This window comes from Mytilus galloprovincialis, chromosome 10 (genome assembly GCF_965363235.1).
Source record: "Mytilus galloprovincialis chromosome 10, xbMytGall1.hap1.1, whole genome shotgun sequence".
Taxonomy (NCBI): Eukaryota; Metazoa; Mollusca; class Bivalvia; order Mytilida; family Mytilidae; genus Mytilus; species Mytilus galloprovincialis.
Genome location: NC_134847.1, coordinates 82,620,510 through 82,644,673, shown reverse-complemented (window position 1 = coordinate 82,644,673; position 24,164 = coordinate 82,620,510). Strand labels below are relative to the sequence as shown.

Genomic DNA, 24,164 nt, shown 5'->3' with positions numbered 1-24,164 from the left:
AGTTATGTAATGCATATAATTAAGAAACACGTATTCATTTTACATAGATTTACAACCTCTCTATCCTGATCTCACATCCATAATTTCTTAAAAGGTGCTCCTTCAAAGGAGTAAATAAAATACAATAGCTTGATAATGGTGCATAATTTAGTACTATCATAACATATATATAGAATGCAAACAATGGAAATGTAATGTATGTGGAATATATAATATATATGTTATGTCTTAAAATTTGTTTCTTATTTACATATATACATATGATAATTATACTTATATACACCTTAAAAAGAAAGAAAAAAAAACAATATATAAAATAACAACCTTTCAATTTCACTTTCAACAAAAAAAAATTCAGGCATTTCTCCCATTTTTTACACACTTATTCTGGTACTTGTATAATGTTCAACACATCAAACTTCTGTTTGATAAATAAAATGCATTATATGTACATTATAAAATAGAATGATACACATTATTTGCAGTTCTCAAGGACACAAATTGTGACTAAAAAAGAAGGCACTCTCAAAAATGCATATTAAAGTGCAAAAAAATCTTAACTGTATAAAGTTATTAATTTTTTTCATAAATTATGACTTCCTTCATAGCATTCCTTTTAGAGAAAATTTCAAAAAGATATTTTTTCAAATATTGTTAATAATAAGATATATGCTATTAATCCTCATTGATATGGTGTTTTAGAAATTCTTTTAATGTGATATTGTTGCTAATAGCATATAGCAGTCAATGTAAAAATATTGTGAATATTTCCTGTATAATAATCTCTGTGTGAGATTTAATGCTTGTTTGTATTATTTTGTATAAATAGATGCATATTAAAAATAATTATATTCATGATTAACATGACTTAACAACAGTAAATAAGAAACAAATATTCCAACAGTGACAACCATCATTCATACAACCATTCACATTTAAAAAAAGAAAATTATATTTCATATTAAAATTAACAACCCAATTAATATAAAGTGAAATAATTTTGCAAAGTAAAACCATCACAATCTGTAACAGTGTAATATAAAAGTTGACAAATAATATCCTTCACTTATCAAATCACATGTTATATATATATAATTAATCAATGATTTCTCTAGAAAAATTCAAAGCAAAAATTTCCAAATTTTTCTTCATTCTATGAAAGCACGAAACTTTTTTCTTGAGAAATAACATCAGAACTATTTCTTTTTAGCAACACCTTTAATCAAAGTACATGAAAAATCTTAGTGTGCAAAATGATGTGTCTATATTCTTGTATTCAATTATTTACATACTGGAAATATACTAAAAAGAAACAATCTGACAACTTAAAAAATCCATTAAATGCCTTTATAAAAATATTCTGTCCTCTGTATATTTGATCACTGTCCGTTATGTAACTGAGATTCTATATTTCTCAATGTCCGGGAAGCTTTGGGTTTTTCTTTTGGAGTATTTTCTCCTGCTTCTGCAGCAAAATATTTCATTTTATCTCTAAATGACATTCGTTCAGCCCCATGCCCCTTTTTAATGTTAACCTTTTTCTGAGCTGCTATTCGGTTTCTAGGATCTCTGTATATTTCCTGTGAACCAATAACACTGGGGGTATTTTCTGATGTTCTATATTTAGGTTCCACATGATTTTGTTGTGGTGAATTATTAAACACGGAATCATTTTGACTCTGTAATGGCATATTTTGTTCAAAACTAACATTGTTTGTGTCTGATGAAACCGACGATGTTCTGTATGATGACTGAGAACCATGAGGGGTATACAAATGAGTGTCTGGTTGTGTATTAAATGAAACTGATTTTTTCGGATTCATTCCAGGTGGAGCACTAATTTCTGGACCAGGATGTGAACGTGACGTAGACATTCCACGATAATTATTTCCATTATTAGTTGGAACACTGGTCTGAATGTTAGAACGACTTCCAAATGACTGATTAGCCATTTCATACGACGAAGTTCCTCTCTGTGGAGGAGGAGGGGCTCCTTTATCAAACTGTGTCTGAGCGGGCAAGTTTGCGTAAGGTTGATAACCTGTGTGACTATTATTTGACATATTTTCAAGTCTTTTTCTTTCTTCGTTAACTCTTATTTCTCTTTGTTCCTGTCGTTCTTTCTCCCTCTGTCGTTCCATCTCTTCCCGTCTGTATTCCTCCTCTCGTGTCCTGGCCTCTGCCCTCAGGGCTGCCTCCTCAGCATCCCTCTGAGCCTGCATTCTCTGTAATTGTTCTCTTTCCTACAATAATCAAAACATTTTTTTTTTTATTTTTTTTTTTGAGATGTAAAGTCTGCTGGATGTGTCTGCTTTTAACTTTTAGATGCCTCTCTGTTTTATAATTTGTTCCTCATGTTGTACTGTTGTACTGCTGTCCTAGGTTGGACAAACATGTTTCGCTCACAAACATGTTTCACCATGCCACATTCTTTGTGTGCTTGTCTTGGAGTCAGGAGCCTGCAGTTCAGTGGTTGTCAATGGTTCATGTTCATCATATTTGTTTTTTTCGTAAATTGTTTAGTTATAAATTAGACTTAGTAATTGAATTCTTTCATATTTTCATGTCGGTCTTTTATAGCCCATCTTACTGTAATACAGTACAAGTTTTTCTCATTGTTGAAGGCCTTACAGTTGACTATAATTGTCTCATTGGCAATCATACCATATCATATTTTTTATAACCATTTTTTTTTTCCTCTTACAAAATATATGTTTAGATTTATAACTAGATGAATTTACACAAGTGGTTGGTCTGTTATAAAACACTGCATACACATCTCTACATAAATATATTTATTATGAGATATTCTAAAATGTCTGTTGACTTCATCAGGTTTTAACCCTATCAATAACGACAATTACAAGATTGATTTTACATTGAAACAAACTCAATTTCTTTAGTTACAAAGAGAAAGGGCTTGGTTCTGTAGTTATAACAGATTCAAAACATCAGCACTATTTCTGCATGCTACACATTCAAGTTTAACTCCTATAACACCAAATAACTCTCTCTTTCCCTTTGCCATAAAACAATCTTGCCTACTAACCATTTCTTTCCTTCGTTGGAGCTCCTCTTCCTTTCTCTGCTGTAGTTTCTCAGCTTCCTGTATATGAACACGTTTATTGGCTTCATATTCTTGTCTTTTACACAAGTGGTTGGTCTGTTATAAAACACTGCATACACATCTCTACATAAATATATTTATTATGAGATATTCTAAAATGTCTGTTGACTTCATCAGGTTTTAACCCTATCAATAACGACAATTACAAGATTGATTTTACATTGAAACAAACTCAATTTCTTTAGTTACAAAGAGAAAGGGCTTGGTTCTGTAGTTATAACAGATTCAAAACATCAGCACTATTTCTGCATGCTACACATTCAAGTTTAACTCCTATAACACCAAATAACTCTCTCTTTCCCTTTGCCATAAAACAATCTTGCCTACTAACCATTTCTTTCCTTCGTTGGAGCTCCTCTTCCTTTCTCTGCTGTAGTTTCTCAGCTTCCTGTATATGAACACGTTTATTGGCTTCATATTCTTGTCTTTGTTTCTCTCTGAACTCCTACAATGCAACATAAATATCCTATTGAAGAAGTGTTAACATTTATTCCCTCTGGTTGATAAGCGAATGACTAAAGTATATCAAATATACAATAGATGTTATAAACTCTTGATGATTGCTACAATGATAATAGTTCAGATCAAGTCGCATTCAAAGTCCATTTGTTATTTTGGCAATAATGTGTAATCATTTAATGTATTTTCCACAATTAATAGCAGCTGTATAAATATTGAAACAAGGTCAATGCTTCACAATTGTGGAAGTGAGTGAATTTTTTTTAAAACAAAACCCTGTACCTGGAAAATCTGGTGTGACAATCTATATATGGGTTTACAAGCTGATCATCTGCTTATATCAAGAGTTGACCCTCCTTATCTTAGCATTATGTTAGTAGTGTTATTACTGTGATTTCATTCATTTTCATGGGTACAAATTTTCGTGGATTGGGGAAATCTTACATTTTTGTGAATATGTGATTTCCTGGTTCTGCCAAAGTCTGTATACAATTTTAAAGAAATTTATAATTCGTTGAACATTTAAATTTGTTGGTTCACCTGTACCCATGAAAATTGGTATCCAACAAATAATAGTGAATCCACAGTATCATGAATAATAATGTATTTATAATTGACTATATATCTTCTTGAATATGTTTTCCTGTCTTTACAGTAAATTAAAATACAAATGTCAATTAGTAAAAGTAAAGCCCTAGATATGTTGATGGATAAACATAAGGAGAGACAACTCATGTTGACAATCCCAGCACTATTGACCATTATAATTGAGAAGTTTCCACACATGTGCATTTATCAATACTACTCACTAAATTATCTACCTGCTCTTTCTGTAAAAACATAATTAGTCACAAATATTACATATATGTGCTGTAAATTTACTTCCCTAAATGCAAAATATTCTAGTATGGTCTTTATATAGAGGCAGTTTTTATTGGGTAAAAACAAGGCTTCCAAAAAAATTAAATCATTAACTTTTTATTCATTCTGATTTATTTTATCTTCTAACTAAAGGGAATCCAGAATAAAAGGGGGTAGGAGGGGTCCTGATCCTGAAATCCTGAGGTCCTGAATTTAAATAAATTAAAATCCTGACATCCCGAAATTCGAAAAAAGAATTCTCGAATCCCGAAAGGGTCAAATCTGAAATCTCGAGCTAAATAAACAGCTGCGCAATGAGCGCATGATACGCCCGACATCTTGTGTTGAAGTTTTATGCAATAATCATAAATAGTTTCTGAGGAAGTTTTAAGCAATAACCATTTATTGTTTTTGAGACACGGCGGGACATGTGAAACAACACCCCCCCCCCCCCCCTGTTTTTTTCTACAAATATCACTAAAATAAAATTTTGAATCAAACCAAAAAGTATACAGATCTTTAAATTAGTATAACAAAGAAGTGTGTACAGTTTCAAGCAATAATCATAAATTGTTTTTGAGATACGGTGCGACATGTGAAAAAAAACACCCCCCTGTTTTAGTTACAAAGTGCCGTAACTCAAAAAGTTTAAATCTTATTTTCACCAAACAGTATATAGATCATTTGACCATCATAAGAAACAACTATTTTAAGTTTCATGAGATTTAGATAAGTCGTTCTCAAGTTACGGTGCGACATGTTTACGCCGGACAGACGGACAGACGGACGGACAGACAGACAGACGAACGGACGCACAGACCAGAAAACATAATGCCCCTCTACTATCGTAGGTGGGGCATAAAACCTAAAACATGTATCCAATCTAAATTTTACACATATTATCACCTATATCAAAAGATTAAACAGAAAACAATTTTTGTTTTATATTTAAAAAAAAACATGTACGCTAAACTATGCACGCCAAGAAACGATGTGCGCTTAAACGATACGATATACGCTAAACGAAACGATGTACGCTAAACGATACGGTATACGCTAAATGAAACGATGTACGCAAAATCATACGATGTACGCAAAATCATACGATGTACGCAAAATCATACGATGTACGATAGAAGGGCGCTTATGTTCTCGTTTATGGTATGGTTTATGGTACATGGTTTCGTTCGTACATCATTCGTTCAGCGTCCGTACAACGTTCGGTCAGCGTTTCGTTTGCATTCGTACATCGTTCGGGAAGCGTACGTACATCGTTCGGGCATCGTCCGTACATGGTTCGGGCATCGTTCGTATTGTTAACTTTTATGCCCGCGTCACACTGTCCCGATTTTTATATACGATGGACACCCGAAAGCGAAAATTGTAAGTTCGTACGAAGTTGGTCCCGATCTCGTTAAAATACCAAAAAGTGACCGAAGCAAGTACGATGAATAACGATGTCTATACGATGGTGCCGAAATTATATACGATAGCAAAAGATGGACATACGAAGGTTAACCGAAGACGGGTAGTTAAGCTTCATATCTCAGCCGAAGCCTACACGATGGATCACGAAGGCTACACGATGGCTTACGAAGGCTACACGATGGATTACGATGATGCACGATGGCCATACGATGTCTAAAAGACGTCGTATACAGCTTACTTTTTTTATGATACGAACAGAATTTCGACAACATATCGTTTCTGCACAAGTCTGCCATGCATGGCGGGAAATCGATCTTTTTGTCTAATTCTTATTTATAAAACTTAGTTTATTAACCCCTCGCCTACTACATGTAAGTTGCGTGTAGATAAAATTGTTATGGACACTCTAGAACCAAAATGCTCAAAACTTGGTATGGTGTTACTCATTAAGAATATTTTAAGCGCTATTGACTTAAAAGTTCAAAGGTCAAGGTCACAGTGGCAGTTGTAATACAAGGCAGTATCACCCTTGTGGACACTCTAAAACCAATATGCTTCAAAAGATTTTAACCACATTTGGTATATTGTTCCTCCTTGTAATGATCTGACATTTTTTACGTTCAAGGCCAAAGGTCAAGGTCATGCAGATGGACTTGTTTTTTCTCCTTGAAATAGCATAAAACACAGGAAATTGGTTGCTCATTTTTTTACCTGCTGGTTCTAAAGACAATATTAAAGGTATTTCCAGTTACTGAATGTTTTGGTTGATTTCTAAAAAATAGTTTATGTATCAAATATGCATATTCAATTTACCAATTTCTGCATGTGTCATATACAAACATAGTGTCCATATTTGTCCCCAATATGTTACATACGAGGGGATGCCACGCTCGGCATTGCCTTGTTTGAACTGTAAAATGTGTGCACTAGTCTGAAAAATCACCCATAATTATGCCCATGTTTACTGATCTGTCTTAAAGGTAAGGTAATGGGTTCGTTGATCACTTTTATTCAAAAAGAGCTCTTTCCAGGAGAATATCATAATAATATAGACAAAAGGAAGGATGTGGAGAAAGCAACAAATGCGACAAAATATGACATATAGAAAAACATTCGTGTGACAACAACTCACTCATACGATAGATAAAAAATCAGAATAATGAAGAAAAAGTTGGTTTCCCTATATACGTGTACCTGCAATGTCGGTGTATACGAGGCGCGTTTAATATTTTCATTATGTTACTTGATATGAAAAATTGACAAAAAAATAATATTTTACTTGCAAAAGTAAATCCTGAGCCTGTAATAGCTGCTCTTCTTGTTCCATTCGAATTAATAGAAACAACGCTGTCGCCTTTCTTGTTCTCATAGAATCAGATGATATGAGCTCCATGTTTTGTGAACGTCTTTCTTAACTGTCGTATTAGACTGACCAGTGCATTTCGCGCATGGCACTTTAAATGTATTGTAGCGCGAAAATTAACTTACATTTAGCTGGATTTATTGCCGTCGTAGTTCCATCTTGTCGCCTTCGTACGTTTATTCGATGGCAACACGACTGGATTACGAGGTCTTCACGAAGTCGTGTTGCCATCGTAAGACCGTCGGGTAGCTTCGTGATTCATTCGTGTAGACATCGTAATGTCAAAACTGCCCGATGGAAACGATGGAAACACGAATGCAATACGATGTTCAAAGATGCATTCCCGGTGACATTACGATGGTGAGGATGGTGATACGAACTCAACACGAACCCTCAACATCGGACGCACCTTCGGGGATTTTTTAACATGTTAAAAAATTTAGAACCCTTCCCGAAGTTGTCCCCGAAGGCTAGAAAAAGCGGCCGATGGTTCTACGATGGTTAAAGATGGCACTACGAATAGCCGGATCTGGATACGATCAGTCCCGATTTTGAAAATTTCCATAATCGTGTTGCAATCGGCGTAAAAATCTGGACAGTGTGACGCGGGCATTACGTTACACGGACTGTAGTAAGTAGAATACATAGTTTAGTAGGGAAACAATGGCTTGAAACAAAATAAATCTGTGTTTGTAATGAGTTATGTGCAGCTTCGGACCCAAGTACATCTTTGGAACTTTCATTGTACAATGCATTTGGTTCTGCTTTGAAAAGAACCACAGAGCTGAGTCTATGTACCATATTATATAAAAGGTTAAGTGGTTGTTAGGACCTAGTCCTTAATTGAGATCATTGTCAGATATTCCTGGCCATATGTTTTCCTTTTTGTCATATTAAGAATTGTTTTAATTTAATATGTTCGTACGGGAAACAAGGAACATTATTCTCATACAAAAAATTAAGATAATTCTAAATACACATTCATAAAAAAAAATGGAATTTATTACAAAGGATAATCATTAGATATACTTGAATTGTCCTGGACCTCACTTCTGTGATGGGTATATGTTAATGGAATCCTTCTCTGAATACGGGACAAACATATTAGTAGTGGTAGACCCCAATGTCCAGTGATCTTCAATTTATACCGAAGATTGACTGTCAAAAAAAATGCTAACATTCCAATTTTCAATAACAGTTAACAGCAAATACATTATCACAATAACAGATAACAAAAAAACTAAAAGCCCAATAACAGCTAACAAAGAATAAGACAATAACAGCTAACAGCAAATGTATTTTTAAAATAACAGATAACAAAGAATTAAATTGCCCCATAACAGCATAACAGTTAAACCCCTTGTCCCCCTCATTAATGGTGTTGATATAAAACGTATTTATATGAGAGTATTATCCTATAAGTAGGAGAAAATAAGACGTGCTTTAAATACAAAAGTCACCATATATATCTTTTTTAACGGTAGAGGGTATAACTTTTAAAATGAACATACAACAAGACATGCACATGAAAAAGTGGGGGAAACATGCAACAAAAGCGCGATTAAATGACACCTTACAAGTATAATAAAAAAAAAAGTGTGCTGCACAGCCTCCAACTAAAAGCCAAAAGATTTTTTCTTTATTTCTGGAATTCCTTGTAATGACATAATAAATTGGCATTTTTAAAAATGCCAATGGATGTACACCCATTGATATTATATCGTCTTTGATTTGTCTTCTATTTTGTCTTGCAAGTAAAATACAAGAACCTGTTTTTAAAATACTACGACCAAACTAGTGAAGGCGAGCTCCAGCAAAATAGATCCTTAAAATAGTCTTGTGTGTAAATAGCGTATCACAAGGCGCAGGGGCGGATCAGGCCATTTTAAAAAAAGGGGGGTCCCAACCCAGGGTAAAGAGGGTTCAAACTATGTGTCCCCATTCAAATACACAAATCGGTAAATGAAAAGGGGGTTCCAACCCCGGACCCCCTTGGAACCACCACTGAGGGGAACCTTGTCAATTTGTATATACAGCAATGTTATTCATATATAAAGACAAACTAAGATTTTAATCTGCTTCCTCTGGAACCATACACACAGGCTCGATTACCTGATATTCATATGTTTGATTAGTGTTTTATGCTCCATACATGGGCATTATGTTTTCTGGTCTGCGTCCGTTCGTTTGTTCGTCCTTTCGTCTGTTCGTTCGTCCGTCTGTCCCACCTCGGGTTAAAGTTTTTGGTCGAGGAGGTTTTTGATGACGTTGAAGTCTAATCAACTTGAAACTTGGTACACATGTTTTCTACGATATGATCTTTCTAATCATAATGTTAAATTACAGTTTTTTTCCCATCTTAACGGTCCACTCAACATAGAAAATTATAGTGTAGATAAGGCATGTACTAGAGACACCTCAGAGGGACACATTCTTGTTTCTTCAACTTTTCGTCGTATCTCTGTCAATTTGTATTAAAATTTTAAAGTCGTTATCAATAAATATTTCATCGTTTATGAGAAATTTGCAATTTACTATCATTGTCATGAACTCAAAATACGGCAAATAGTTAAAAATAAATTAATAAAACATGTTTATATCCGCTAACTAAGCCCCTATTGAGACAAACACAACAAAAAGCTATGAATAAAAATACGGATATTCTTAGAATTGAGGGTCATCATTCAAAAGTTACGATCATCCTTCATAAATTACAGTCATTCTTTACAAATTACGGTCATCTTTTACAAGTTACGGTTATCTGTTTACCAATCACGGTCATCCTTGTTTTATGTTACGGTCATCTTGAAAATATTTTGATAATGATTTACGGACATCTTATCGATTTTTTCAAATTGAATTTCGCGTTTCCTGAACATTTTTCGGTAGTAATTTGTGATTTCTGTGTGAATCTTTTATAAATTTACATCGTTTCAATATATACTTTGTAAGGAAAATGATATAGAAACACTGTAACAGACAATTCAGATACTGACCTAATTTTTCACCCGACATCTTGGGATGACCGTAAATGCAGTTACGGTCATCAGCTTCACCCCAGTGATATAGTTCCACATGAAATATATAAATTTGCAGACTTAATGAAGTCCGACACTCAACCAATATAGATTACTGAAAAGGTCTAGATGATTACTTTAAATCTTTACACTAGTGTTGAAGTGTTCCACTCAATGTTAAATGCTATTAGAGATTTATGATCACTATAATTAATATTAAATCTAGATTTATGAAAACATCTTAATGTAAAATTAATGAGACTGAGAGATTAAAAAGAGAGGCGAATATACCATAGGGACATTCAAACACATAAGTAGAAAATAAACTAACAACGCCATGGGGAAAACAGAAAGATACAACACAACATTGAAAACTAAAAAGAGCATCACGAACTCCATAAAAAGCACCACTCAGAGTTGCATAAGGAAGTAACATTTTTATTTAGATCAGATAAATGTCTAAGGAATATATAATCATGAATGCACCTCGAATTTAAGGAATTAGGTGAATCACATGAACTGGATGACACCGAGTAATACGCCACTGGTAAAGGTCATTGGATAACGTATTGTAGTAATCAACATGTCCATGTTTTATCTCGGTTTTTATGTCTAATGCTGTGCACTTCACGACATAAACTCTGCAATAAAAGCGTTAAAATTTAAAATCGGACATTATTCGTAATATTCCAAACATTTAAAATGATGGTGATATTATTAGTACTGTTTGTATTTGAATCTACGAACAAGTCATTTGGATTGAAACAAAATGTGTTGGAACATCACTCTTACCCAAGTAGTAAGTTGTATTAACAATTTATGGTTCAAACTTGTACTTCTGTACTTATAAAATATAATATACGCTATTCATATAAGTCATACGGACTTTTTCATCAATGGAAAATTATTCTGTACAACTGTTCCTTTATTCTGGTGGATCGAATCGATATATCAAGAAGCAATTTTACAAACTAAGTGATAACTTCTACTGATGATCTCGTGACTAATTTTCTAATCTTGAACTAGACGAAATAAGTGATATCAAACGCATTCAATCAAATCAGCTTGTCCTCAGTTCACGTCAATCAAATAAACACCGTGAAAGACTCCGACAGTTCAGACTCGGAGGAAAACAATCAGTATTACTGGCTAAAAACAGAAGAGTTGATGGATTCAACAAACTTAAGCAAATCTGCTACACTACAAGATTGTATCGACAAAATCAAACCGGATGTTATTAATCTAGCTAACAATTCGTCGTTTTATTGTTTTCTCTTCTGCCGAGAAAACAGCCATAAAAGCATTGAGAAACCGATATGATATTGTGATAAAAAGGGAAAAGCAGACAAGGGAAGTGCCGTTGTGGTAATAGACAAAGAATACATCGCGGAAGTAGAACGTGTGCTCACTGGTGAGAGATTTCATAGAATACTTAACCATGACCCTACTTCGTAGTTAAGTTTCCAAATTAATACTGCGTTGCAAACAATGCACATTGAAGATCACATACAATAGGATAAAATCAGATAATTAAAACCAAAGAACTTTAAACATGGTTGGTGCATTTTCTTTCCAAAATGCACATGGTTAACAACCCTGATAGACCAATTGTATCCACAAACGGCCACCTGACTGAGAAAATCTCGGAATTAGTACATTTGTAATCTTCAATTTAAGATATCATGTAGAAAATGTACCTTCTCACATGCAATACTCCACAGATTATCTTCGTAAAATAAAATCAATGAACCATCTTCCTCAGGAAACGCTTCTTGTCACCTTGGATGTCACCTCTTTGTATACCAACATACCTCATGATGACGAAATTCAATAGTGCAAGAAAATATCTACCACCATTTTAAAACCACCAACCGAATGTTTATTCAGCTGCCTACTTTGGGTCATTTTAAATGCAACAATTTTACCTTCCATTGTGCACACTACCTTCAGATAATCGGGACAGCGATGAGGACGAACATGGAACCGTCTGACGGCAATAATTTCATAGGAAAACAAATAATTTCAACATCTTTATCTAAACCTGTCTTTTGGTTCCGTACATCTTGTCAATGTTTTATTAAGGTCTTTCCTTTTTCAAAAGGGAAAGACCTTACTGTATTTCTTCTGTTTATTATTATTATTATTAGGTCTTTCCACTTTTCTGTGGAAAGACCTATTGTTTTTCTTCTGATTATTTTTTTTTTTCTTCCGCCTAATTTTGTTCTTGCGATAAACATTTGTTTCGCAATATGTCGCTTAGATATTTTGTATATGATATCGAACAGTTTATGCGCTTTTGAAATTTACCCTGCGTAAACGAATACTTTTCTTTGTAGGAGTTATCTCCCCAAACACTGTTTTCCTTGTTAGCGCATCTCCTTCGCAACCGTTAAAGATTATGACAAATTTATTTTACAAAATTGCTCGTTATATCCTTGGCATGATTTGTCCTGTTTTGACCGAAGCGATATGACCGCTCCATATGAGAGTTATTTCCCCTTATGCATCTGATATAAGTGATATGAATTTCTATCTTATAAATCATAATTGATAGAGACCTAGGATCTTTTGATTTGAGGTCCTTGGTCCCAAAAAATAAAAATTAGGTCAAGGTCAAAGGTCAAGGTCATATTCTAATATTTGAATTTGGCTTATTTTCACTTATATCCAAAGACTGTATAAGATATCAACAAATTATTTTTACTAAATTGTTAGTTGCGACATGTCGTAAGATGTAAATTTTGATTGCAAGCGTACGTTGAATGTAAAAGGGAGTTTTCTCCCCTCTTGTATTTAAAAATACGCGTTTGGTGATATAACTCATTAACTAAATATAATTAAGACCTATGGTCTTTTGATTTGAGGTCCTTGGTTTATGACCTTGAAATTGATCTCAAGGTCATAGCTTAATTTGGCGTTCTAGATTTTGACCTTTGCTTTTATTCTATATGTATACATGATAAAGATATACAACTTTTAGAAAAAGGTATCAAACCATTTAACCTTGAAAAAAACAACCGGAAGTGACCTTTTGTATACCGGAAGTAGCTATTTTTTTGTACTTTATTAATATAAAAGTATATAGAACCAGATATTTTTGGAATTAGTGTCAAGTAAATATTCAAATATAATCGGAAGTAACATTTTTCAAACCGGAAGTAACAAATTATCTCCCTTATTTAAAAAAAATGTATGGAAACAATATATTTTTGGAATCAGCTTACTAGGAGCTATCATTTGACGATTGAAATGACATTTTAAACTTAGTTTCACAACTTTTCATATCAAAATACATTGTTTTGATGGAAAGACCTTCAATTGTTCTCTGAACAATTGGTTTTTAATTATTATTATTCTTTTTTCTGCCAAACTTTGAAGAAGTTAGCAGCCTTAACCGTAAGACGTGTCGCTTTCATGTTCACACTTTGTATCAGTGTCATGCATACCTATCCAGAACTCACCCTGTTAGTCGAAATATTTTGTCGGTTCGGAGTAATCCCTCCGAAACCCAAAAACCTTGTTATCGTTCCAACACCGTAACCGTAATAGGTAGAAAAAAAACAAAGGGTGAAATTTGTTCAGGACCAGACCCCGGTTCTTCGTTACCTTTGGATCGAAAAGATTCAACGACTCATTGGTAGGGTTATGCCCCTATGAAAATTAACCGGTGTCGGTTGGCCACAAAAACTCAGAAACCATAAGTCGTAGACACCTAGGATCTTCACCAATCATCATCAATTCATGTATCTTTAAAAAATACATCAAGGTCAAATTTGTATGTTGACCTTGACCTTTGACCTAACACCTTGTTATGGGATAATCTCAGAAACCATTATACTTACAGAAGTTTTGAATAGTGGAAAATGTTTGGGTCATTACGACGCAACTTTGTTACATTTTAACCGAAGAGATTTGACCTTTTTGTAAGGGGCATAACCCCTGTTTTAGGTTTCTGAAAAGACAAAATCAGCTTTTACTACATAACCAAAGGTCCTAGACCCATGGGGTCTTCAGCAATGACATTGGGGACTAATGACCTTGACAAAGGTCAAAAGGTCAAAGGTCAAGGTCATGTCCCAGATAGCGAATTTAGTGTTTTTAACCTTATATAAAGGATTTTTAGTGTGTTTTCAAGCTTTTTAAGGTTGACCTTGACCTTTGACCTTTCAACATTTTATTGGATATCTCAAAAACGATTATACTTACAGAAATAGTAAATAGTGAAAAAGGTTGAGTTGACTAAGGCGCAACTTTTTTACATTTTGACCGAAGAGCTTTGACATACCCTTAAGGGGCATAACCCCCTTTAACGGTTTCTGAAAAGACAAAATTAGCTTTAACTCTTGAACCAAAGGTCCTAGACCCATGGGGTCTTATATAATGACATCGTGGACCAACGACCTTTACAAAGGTCACAAGGTCAAAAGTCAAGGTCATGTCCTAAAAAGCGAATTTGTTGTTTTTGTCATATTTTAACGGTTTTATGTGTGTTTGAAAGCTTTTCAATGCATTCTACGACTATTGGAACATGTATTTTACATTACGAAAAGGAAAGACCTCTCAATTGTTCAAGAACAAACAATTGACATTTTAATTGTACATTTTTTTGTATTATAGCTAATGTTTAGATTTGCTTCCCCGTCAGCAGATCAAATGATATGTACTGTTTATAGCACCTAAAGAGGATGAACATTATTTTTAGACAGCAAAGAATTAGATCAATCGAGCTTCATATCTGTTGATTCCTGTTTAGTCGAATTTCAAATTCTGCTTGTTTGTGTGGCTTTTATAACGCGACATATGATACTTATATATGCTGATTCCGTTCCTGTATCATTACAGAATTCACTCAAATAAATGAACAAATCATCACGTATTTTTCCTGCAGCAATTTATCAGACTTTTTCTTCAATATTCTATTGATATCATTAACATGTTATCAAAACCAGAATCACAGATAATGCATTTCTCAATTCCAACTTCAACGATTAAATTGTCATAGGAGAATTAAATATCGTCTTACATTGCGAGCCTCAAATAATACCTTGTAGTATATGCCTTATGTTCGAAGATTAGATAACCTGGTCTTTCAAGCAAGAGGGATAATAATAGCTGAAACAATAAAAATTTATTAAACGACGAATTGACAAAAAACGATAAACATATGTTAATCTCTAGTCGGGGATTAAGTAGTCATTCCAAGAAATACCAACCAAGTTGTCACAATGAAATATGCAGCATATTGATATTACGGTAAAAGTATGTTAAACCCTTGCCAGCAGATTGAATAGTCTTTTCTAGTGAGATTAATTTCTCATAATAAAATTTTCATTTGCTGCATAGAACTGATTGATATCTCAAATATCATGATCAAGTTTAGCATCATCTATAAGAATACCTACATAAAATGATGGATGAATTTATCCTTTTTTAATAATGCAATTAAACTTCAACTTCATAAAATATTCCTATATAATGGATGGATAATGGGAATGTGCTTTTGTTATTGTTCGCATCACTGTAAAGATGATCAACCGTTTGCTTGCTGCTAGTTCGGAGGAAACTTACAAGTAAAAAAAAAGAACCTTGAATATGTATGCAGACCAGATGATGATTTGCAGTTACAATCTATGTCGTAGCGTTTATTCTTGGCATCACTATCTCTGAAGGAAAGTAAGTAATTTCGTACCCTGATCATTTCGTACCTCTGCCATTTTGTACCAAAATCTGCCATTTCGTACCCAACATTTACCATTTCGTACCCAACATTTACCATTTCGTACCCACGATAAAATCCTTTTCGTTCCCAATTGGCCAAATGCATCTACCATTTCGTACCTCGTGGATTTAATACATGTAAGCTATTTCGTTTCATGTTTTTGAGGGTACAAAAAGCATACATAGTAATCTTCCATTAGGTACGAAATTGTATTATATATAAATCTTCGATGAGGTAAGAAATGGCATACATGTTAATCTTCCATGAGGTACGAAATGGAATTACATATTAATCGTCCATGAGGTACGAAATGGTATTACATATAAATCGTCCATGAGGTACGAAATGGTATTACATATAAATCTTCCATGAGGTATGAAATGGCATACATATTAATCTTTCATGAGGTACGAAATGGCATGCATATACATAAGGTACAACATGGCATACATATTAATCTTCCATGAGTTACGAAATGGCAAACATATAAATCGTCTATGAGGTACGAAATGGTATTACATATAACCCTTCCATGATGTACGAAATGTCATACATATTAATCTTCCATGGGGTACAAAATGGCATACATATTAATCTTCCATGATGTATGAAATTGTATTACATGTTTATACTATATGCGGTACGAAATGGTCAAGGTACGAAATGGTTTTTGCCAGGGTACGAAGTTGGGGGTACGAAATGGTTAGGGTACGAAATGACTATAATTCCTTCGAAGACATGTGAAAAACAAACATGTCTGTTCGCATTTGAAGAATTGTCCTATCTACAATTCCCTCAATCAGATAATCAAATAATATAATGGGAATTTTGTGTATCCAGATTTGAAAGTGTTTGACCACTAAAGTCAAACGTCTCTAGTTCAAAGTATATTTGCATTACAAAATTATGACACTTATTGTGATTTTCTATTGTTGCTCTGTATATTTATGATGAGATGTATCGTAACCAACTAGTAACAGGCATTGGGAAAAATAATATGTGTTCTTTTCATTGTTAGATACAGTTTTTCTGGATGGAGTTGGAGTCGGTTCGAGTGCGAATGAACAAAACAGTCATGTTTTGTTTGCTAGTATGTAACAAACTTATTAATTGATTTATTCAACATCAGTATTAAAAGATTTTAAGTACACAATGCGTGATCGCAATGATCGTCTTATGTATCGTAAATTCATAAAAATGATAGCATAAATCAGTATTATTATAATCGTTTTGATGATGTTATATGTCAAGAAAGAGAAGAAAGAACAAAGATATACATGGTAAGCTGAACACGATTAAAATCACCAAAAGAAAATCACAAATGTATCTTATTTAATTAATTATATAATCCAAGGAAGCAACTACAAATGCATCCAACAGAATGAAGTAAAATGAATGTTAAATTTTGGTCGTTTTACACATCTGTCAAGACACCAATGTGTTTGGCTAAAAAAAAATGATATTCTAAAACAATAACTGCTTTAACTACAACTACGGCCTTTTTTATTTTTTATCCTCTTTTTAAACGAGGTCAACAAGATATATTTTTTTCATTATATTTTTTTTTTTTTTTTGCAATTCTAAAGGAGAAATGTCTTATCATCCTTATACGTTCACAAAGCCAGCCATAGCATTAATATGATTAAAAGAAACTTCGCTTTATCCGAGAAAAAAACTCTGCATCCCTCCCCTTTTCAATGTCGTTTAATTTATGCTTTTATTAATTTTGTGTAACAATTTGTTGTGTCAGGACTGCAACAATGAAAGAGTGCTGTTACCGGCATATACGAATTTGAAGTCAAATAACGAATGACACTATATTTTTAGATACGGAAGAGAGAATAACTCCTATAACAACAGATACTACACTCCAAACTCTCACAAAAACGACACGTCCAACTACCAAGATAACTTCAATAGCAACTTCTGCAGTGACTACATTTCCAAAGGAAATAACTACACGTCTAACAACTACAGTCAGTTCTAAAAAAACTGCATTGAATGTAACAACCACTGAAGGGGCTACGTTGCCATCTACTAAAAAAACTATACTAACAACAACAGGAAAAATCACACTACCGACAACAAGAAAACTTATACTGCCGACAACAGGAAAAATTACACTACCGACAACAGGAAAAATTACAATGCAAACTACTGAGGACACTACAGTGACTACTAATGAAATAACTTCACTACCAACTACTGAGGTCACTACGTTTTCTACAACTGAATCAACTGCTGTATCAACGACTCCTGTTGTTAATACAACCCCTTGTACGTAGACTTTAATATGAAAAGTCTTTTTTTATCATTTTTTTGTCAAACATTCTGTTAATATTGAAGTCCAACGGGTATCTTTGAACTCTTTTACGGACTAATTTTAGCATACTGCGATACATATACATAATTTTATATATATATTCTGAAAGTTGTTGATTAGATAAATACACAATATAGTCTAACTTGTGTTCAATAATTATCTGTTCGTGCTTTCAATGGAATTCGTATCCGATGCATGTCCAAACTTGTGTTAAATAACTATCTGTTCGTGCTTTCAATGGAATTCGTATCCGATGCATGTCCATCAGTTGTCTGCATAGATTTAATGTGTAACTTTGTTTTCTATAGTTAGTAGTGTTGTCTTCAAAGATTGTGGTGAGTAAACCTTTATCAATATACCTTTTTTTTTATTTAAAAAGAATGAACCACGTAGATACAAAGATCTTTTCTTTGGGAGGGATGAATCCTCAAAAACAATCTGATTCAAACAAAACTTTTTCAGAAACTGACATTATCAAAATGCTTGATTTCTTGATTGACAAAATATTTGTGACGTTTAGAGGCCGGGTTTTCATCAAACTATCCACATACCCATTGGAACCAATTGCACCGATTGTTGCCTACTTGGTCCTTCATTCTTATGAGACTGACCTCATACAGGAACTTCGTAAGAAGAAACAAAAGAAGTTAGCAATATCCTTTTTACTTTACTTCCGCCAAATTGTAAAAAATTTGGTGACTATGTACCAAGTCAGGGAAATGGCCATTGTTATAGTTCGTTTCTGTGTGTGTTACATTTTAATGTTGCGTTTCCCTCAGTTTTAGTTTGTAACTGTGATTTGTTTTTTCTCTATCGATTTAAGAATTTCGAACAGCTGTAATTTACTGTTTATACATTTTTGAATTTTTTGAAATACTAAGGCTTTTTTACCTTAGGCATAGATCACTTTAGCTGTATTTGGCAAAACTTTTAGGAATTTTGGTTCTCAATGCTCTTCAACTTCGTACTTTATTTGGCCTTTTTAACTTTTGTGGATTCGAGCGTCACTGATGAGTCTTTTGTAGACGAAACGCGCGTCTGACACATATACTAAATTTAGTCCTGGTATCTATGATGAGTTTATATACTACTATTTTCTTTATTGAACGCACCTATCCCATCGAAATAGAGATAACAAAAAATACAACAGTAAAGTCTGCCTCATATCTTAACTAACATCTAGAAATTGGCCCTGAAAGTTGAATGAAACCAAACTTTACGACAAATGAGAAGATTTCAGCTTCACAATTTTGAACTTTCAATTTTTATGTAACAAGTTAACATTTCATCATCACTTGCATGCAGATTATATTCCCCAACATATACGATATTCCCGGGCTTGTATTTCCTATTCTTATTTCCTTGATAGAGTATTGCTGCTCACAAGGAAGCTTTTTAACTTAGAGTTCCAAATGGTGAAGTTGAAATCATCGATTTGCTAATTTTTCGGACGCCTTCATTGTGAACTAGACCACTTGACCAACAGGCTTTATAACACAATATAATTCAATGACAAATACTTTTGGGTAGTCGACCCTTTAGGGAATAATACGTTAATGATTATTATCAGGATTATATTTTTTTCAGGATCAAGTGGGTCACATATTAAAAGCGGACAGATCAATTCCGTTAAATTTCAATGTTCCGGCTTCAATGTTAGACGATTCTGCTTTCTGAAGAGAAATACAACAGCAAGAATTTTTGTTAATTTCACCTCAAGTAAGTACAAAAACATGTGTGTATTGTGTTAGAGTTTTGTGTTTAGTGTATTGATTGATATATTAATGTTTTTTTAAGGTCCTGTGGCAACAAAATCATGGATGCATATTTACAACGGCACACATTAACATATTGACGTGTATACATGCTTTTATTGTACGTAGACCGCAAGTTGTAGTTTTTTGCCGTTTGGTTGCTTTTTCACATCGTGTATCTATAACATTGAAATAAATAACATTGTTATACTTATCTGCTTCAGATGTTGATGCAACAAAAGTAAGAACAATTGTTCACGGTATTCTGTCTGGTTATTCGCCACTGATTTCTAGCGATGGAGAGGAAGGTATCCGATATACTGGGATTACAGAAGATGCCTGTGTCAATAATGTAGATCATTGTAATATAAAGGCTGGAGAAGCTATTCAGTACAGAAATGCTGCATTCATCCATCCTCTGTTTCCTTTGGTAAGGTCCAAATGTCTTTCTCTATACTTTTTCCTTGTAACATGCTATTAAACGTCTTCTTTTGTTGTTATTACACAGTATGTCGATAGTTTGATGTATTAGGCATTATATATAAAATCATGAAATGTATCCGCCCGCCCCCTTTTGTGCTTAAAATCGTCCTACCCCCTACAAATATTTGCGTATCATTAAACTTGTTTGTCATCATAGGCTGTGTCCGTGTATCCATAAGCTTAATATCATAAGCAACATTTTCTGAAATTGAATATGTGGTATAATATAGGTGTTGATTTTATCAACTTATCGAGCATATTTATTAACTCTTCAATTATAAACTGCATACTTTTCTTTTCGGTAAAACCGAACCATCTATTATTTCGCATACACAAAAACAAAAACACAGCAGAAGTATAGTTTTAATTATACGTCAGTGAAATAGACTTTAGTATAGAAAATAATAATGATTTAACTGAGACTGTGAAACGTCTAATCTAAAAATGATCCCAACCGCAATGTTATTACTGAGGACCTCAATATCGTTCAAGACCGAGAGGTTATAAACATTAGAAAATGACTCACTTGAATTGTTTTACATTGTCTTATCGGGGCCTGTTATAGCTAACTATTCGGTATGGGCTTTGCTCATTGGTGAAGTCCGTACGGGGACCTATAGTTGTTAAAGTCTGTGTCATTTTGGTCTCTTGTGGACAGTTGTCTCATTGGCAATCATACCACATCTTCTTTTTTATATCATATAACGTCTTCTATCTGAAACACATATATGCAGCATTGTCGTTGGGTCATTTATATATGAACGTTGTAAATATAAGAACAGTGAAACCTGTTTTAAGAGACCACTAAAGGGAAAGCCAAAAATGGTCTCTTAAGACAAGTGGTTTTTGAATTCAGGTTCACTTTATATGAAACGAACTACAGAGGGATCTAAAGTTAGTGTTCTTATAACACAGGTTTTTGCTTAATCCAATTGGTCTCGGAAGCAGGTTTGATTGTATATTATATTTTCAAAATAATTTAGAAACGAATAAAGGGGTGCATAAGACGGTCATTTAAAGAAAAAGAAACAAACTTGAAGAACTCGTAAATCAGTTTGTGTGTGTACCGGCTAATAAAGCACACAGTAATGTGGTGGTGGTATGGTTTAAATACTTCACGGATGTTTTTAAGAATGAAATTTTAGATTCTTTTACAATTAAATCAATGCACTCCACATAGAGTCATATAGTAAATAGTACTAAGCATATAATCACAACTCATGATCTCTTCCGAACATTTGAATATGTATCGGTTACTAAATTTTAAAAAAAATGTGGTATGATTGCCAATGAGACAACTCTTCACAAAAGAGACAAAAAGACACAAAATCTAACATATTTAGGTTACAGTACTGTTTTTTAAATAATAAGCAAAGCCGATATCGCAAAGTCAGTTATAAGAGGACCCGAAATGACAAATTTAAAACTATTTCAAACGAGAAAAACTAACGGCTGGCACTACCTGTAGGTCTTTTGCTTTAAATTTGAATGACAATAAGGTCATCACAACTGTACAACAGACTTAACCTAAAGCATACAAATAAAGACATGCAGAGATTATACATATAATCTTCATCGATGAACCATCACCAGAACCCTGAAAATTAATTCTTCACATTGTTTCTTTTTTTTCAGATTCGTTTGATCATAAAACTTGAAATAAGAGATGATCAAGATAGAAACATTGCTTGCATCAAATTTCCAGCAGAAATTGTAAATTAATTAGGACAATAGTTTGAAATAAACGTTTTTTAAATTGTTTTATCCTGTATTTATGCATGCTGTAATGAATAATCCTCCACTAGTAGGGGCATCAATCCAATGGTTGAGACAATAAAATTCATCAAAAGAGGAACGAAAGATATGAGATGGACAGTAGTCAAACTCATAGATTGAAAATATACTGACAACGTCATGGCTAAACTAAAAAGACAAACAGACAAATAATAGCACAAGCCAAAACATAGAAAACTAAAGACTTAGCAACACGAACCCCACACAAAATGGGGGTGATCTCAGGTGCTCCGTTAGGGTAAGCAGATCCTGTTCCGCATATGGCACCCGTAGTGTTGTTTATGTTATTACAAATCCGGTAAATAGTATAATTCGGTAGGTCAAATTCGTGAAAAGGTAGGGTATTGTAGTTACGACATAAGGAACATATCCGATATCATCTGTGAAACGGTTATCCTTTAACGGTCAACCATCTCGTGATGGCATCCGTAAAATTTACGAATGGATTATTCAAATTCACCATTTGGAACTCTTGGTTTAAAAGCTTCATTTATAATACCAGGCTTATAATTGTATACGCCAGACACAAGACGCATCAATGACGATTAAAGGGAAAAGGTACAAATGTGAAGAACAATTCAATCAGTCAATTTTTATGATGAATTTCGCTTTTTATAAATATTCTACAATTGTTTATATATGATTGTAATATATTGTTAAAAATCAAATCGATTTGGATCTTGATGGAGCGTTGCCTTGCATCTGGTTTATTAACGGAAATTAATTATTAAATCTGCAATGAAAAGAGCACATTTAGCATGTTAAGGGTTCAACGAAATAACAATTCATTTTTATAGGTGGTATAATGTATCTAAAATCCGAACATAAAGAATTTGAAACAAAAGCTAACAAATTTCATCCTTTCTTTGTACATCCTATTTGTATAATTTTATTGATACATTTTATTGCTGTCAATGAGTTATGATGACAGCAACAAACCCTTAAATTAAAATTTTGGCAAGATTATGTAGTACAGTAGTATACAGAGGGTAGGGTAGAACAATGCAATTGTCAAAGGAACATAAACTGACCTATAAAGGTACGTAGCTCATCAATGAACTCTAAAATAAATGTTCACTTCAGAAAAAGAAAATACAACTTTTAAAATAAGCTTTGTCGCCAGTGTTAACCACGAGTGATTTAACTCCTGAAAGAGTCCTTACAAATTAAACCGAAACATGTATAATTTACTGAATATGTTATGAAACCAGGACTGAAAATAATTTTATTTCATATTGTAGGTGAGTAAGAATCACAAACACCTGGTTATGTTAATAATTCACAAAAAAACATCCACTGATGAAAAGAATGCAATTGTGAATTTAAATAATAAAATATTGAAACAAAATCGCATGCAAAATAAACCCTGGTTGTCTGGAAATCCCAAATTGGTATACTTAGGAGTGCATTTATCCCCAATGTTCGGCTCAAAATGGTCTAAAATAATGGAACTTTATACGACTGTCATACAACTGAGATGTTTAGCTAGCACTAAAAATTCATTATCTATTACATAAGAAAATGCCTGTACCAAGTCTGGAATATGACAGTTGTTGTCCGTTTGAGCTTTTGGATTTGCCGTTTGGTTAGGGACTTAAAGTTTTGAATTTTCCTGGGATTCCAGTAAGTTTACCTTCTAGATATATTTCTCTTTCACTCAAAATTTAAAATATTTTGTTCGTTAGTTAAGGTAAACACCAAGAGTACCCTTTTTGTCAGAGTAAGGCTCCTTGTACTTCTTAATTTACCGTTTAAGACAGTAGAAGCCTATGAATTAATTGATTATTCTTAAAGTTCTGGTGTACGAACAATGGATTTTTTGGCCAATGGCGTTAC

The 24,164-nt window shown here is 33.5% G+C and overlaps 2 protein-coding genes and 1 long non-coding RNA gene across 3 annotated transcripts; 1 reads left to right on the top strand and 2 right to left on the bottom strand.

Annotated features, from left to right (window-relative positions):
* Nucleotides 1–1,320: 1,320 nt before the first annotated feature.
* LOC143048587 (uncharacterized) lies at nt 1,321–3,141 on the bottom strand. Its single transcript, XM_076222347.1, has 2 exons — nt 3,050–3,141; nt 1,321–2,243 (listed from the first exon to the last, which is right to left on the bottom strand). The coding sequence occupies exons 1-2, from the start codon at nt 3,050–3,052 to the stop codon at nt 1,380–1,382; spliced, it is 867 nt and encodes a 288-aa protein (XP_076078462.1). The 5' UTR covers nt 3,053–3,141; the 3' UTR covers nt 1,321–1,379.
* Nucleotides 3,142–3,479: 338 nt separating this feature from the next.
* Nucleotides 3,480–4,724, bottom strand: LOC143048586 (uncharacterized). Its single transcript, XR_012969888.1, has 2 exons — nt 4,396–4,724; nt 3,480–3,572 (listed from the first exon to the last, which is right to left on the bottom strand). It is a non-coding gene; the product is annotated as an uncharacterized LOC143048586 (long non-coding RNA).
* Nucleotides 4,725–10,891: 6,167 nt separating this feature from the next.
* On the top strand, nt 10,892–22,292 carry LOC143049388 (uncharacterized). The gene is made up of 7 exons (XM_076223043.1): nt 10,892–11,054; nt 16,993–17,064; nt 17,802–18,251; nt 18,606–18,632; nt 19,885–20,016; nt 20,276–20,481; nt 22,170–22,292. Exons 1-7 carry the CDS (start codon nt 10,958–10,960, stop codon nt 22,254–22,256), a joined length of 1,071 nt encoding a protein of 356 aa, XP_076079158.1. The 5' UTR covers nt 10,892–10,957; the 3' UTR covers nt 22,257–22,292.
* Nucleotides 22,293–24,164: the final 1,872 nt, after the last annotated feature.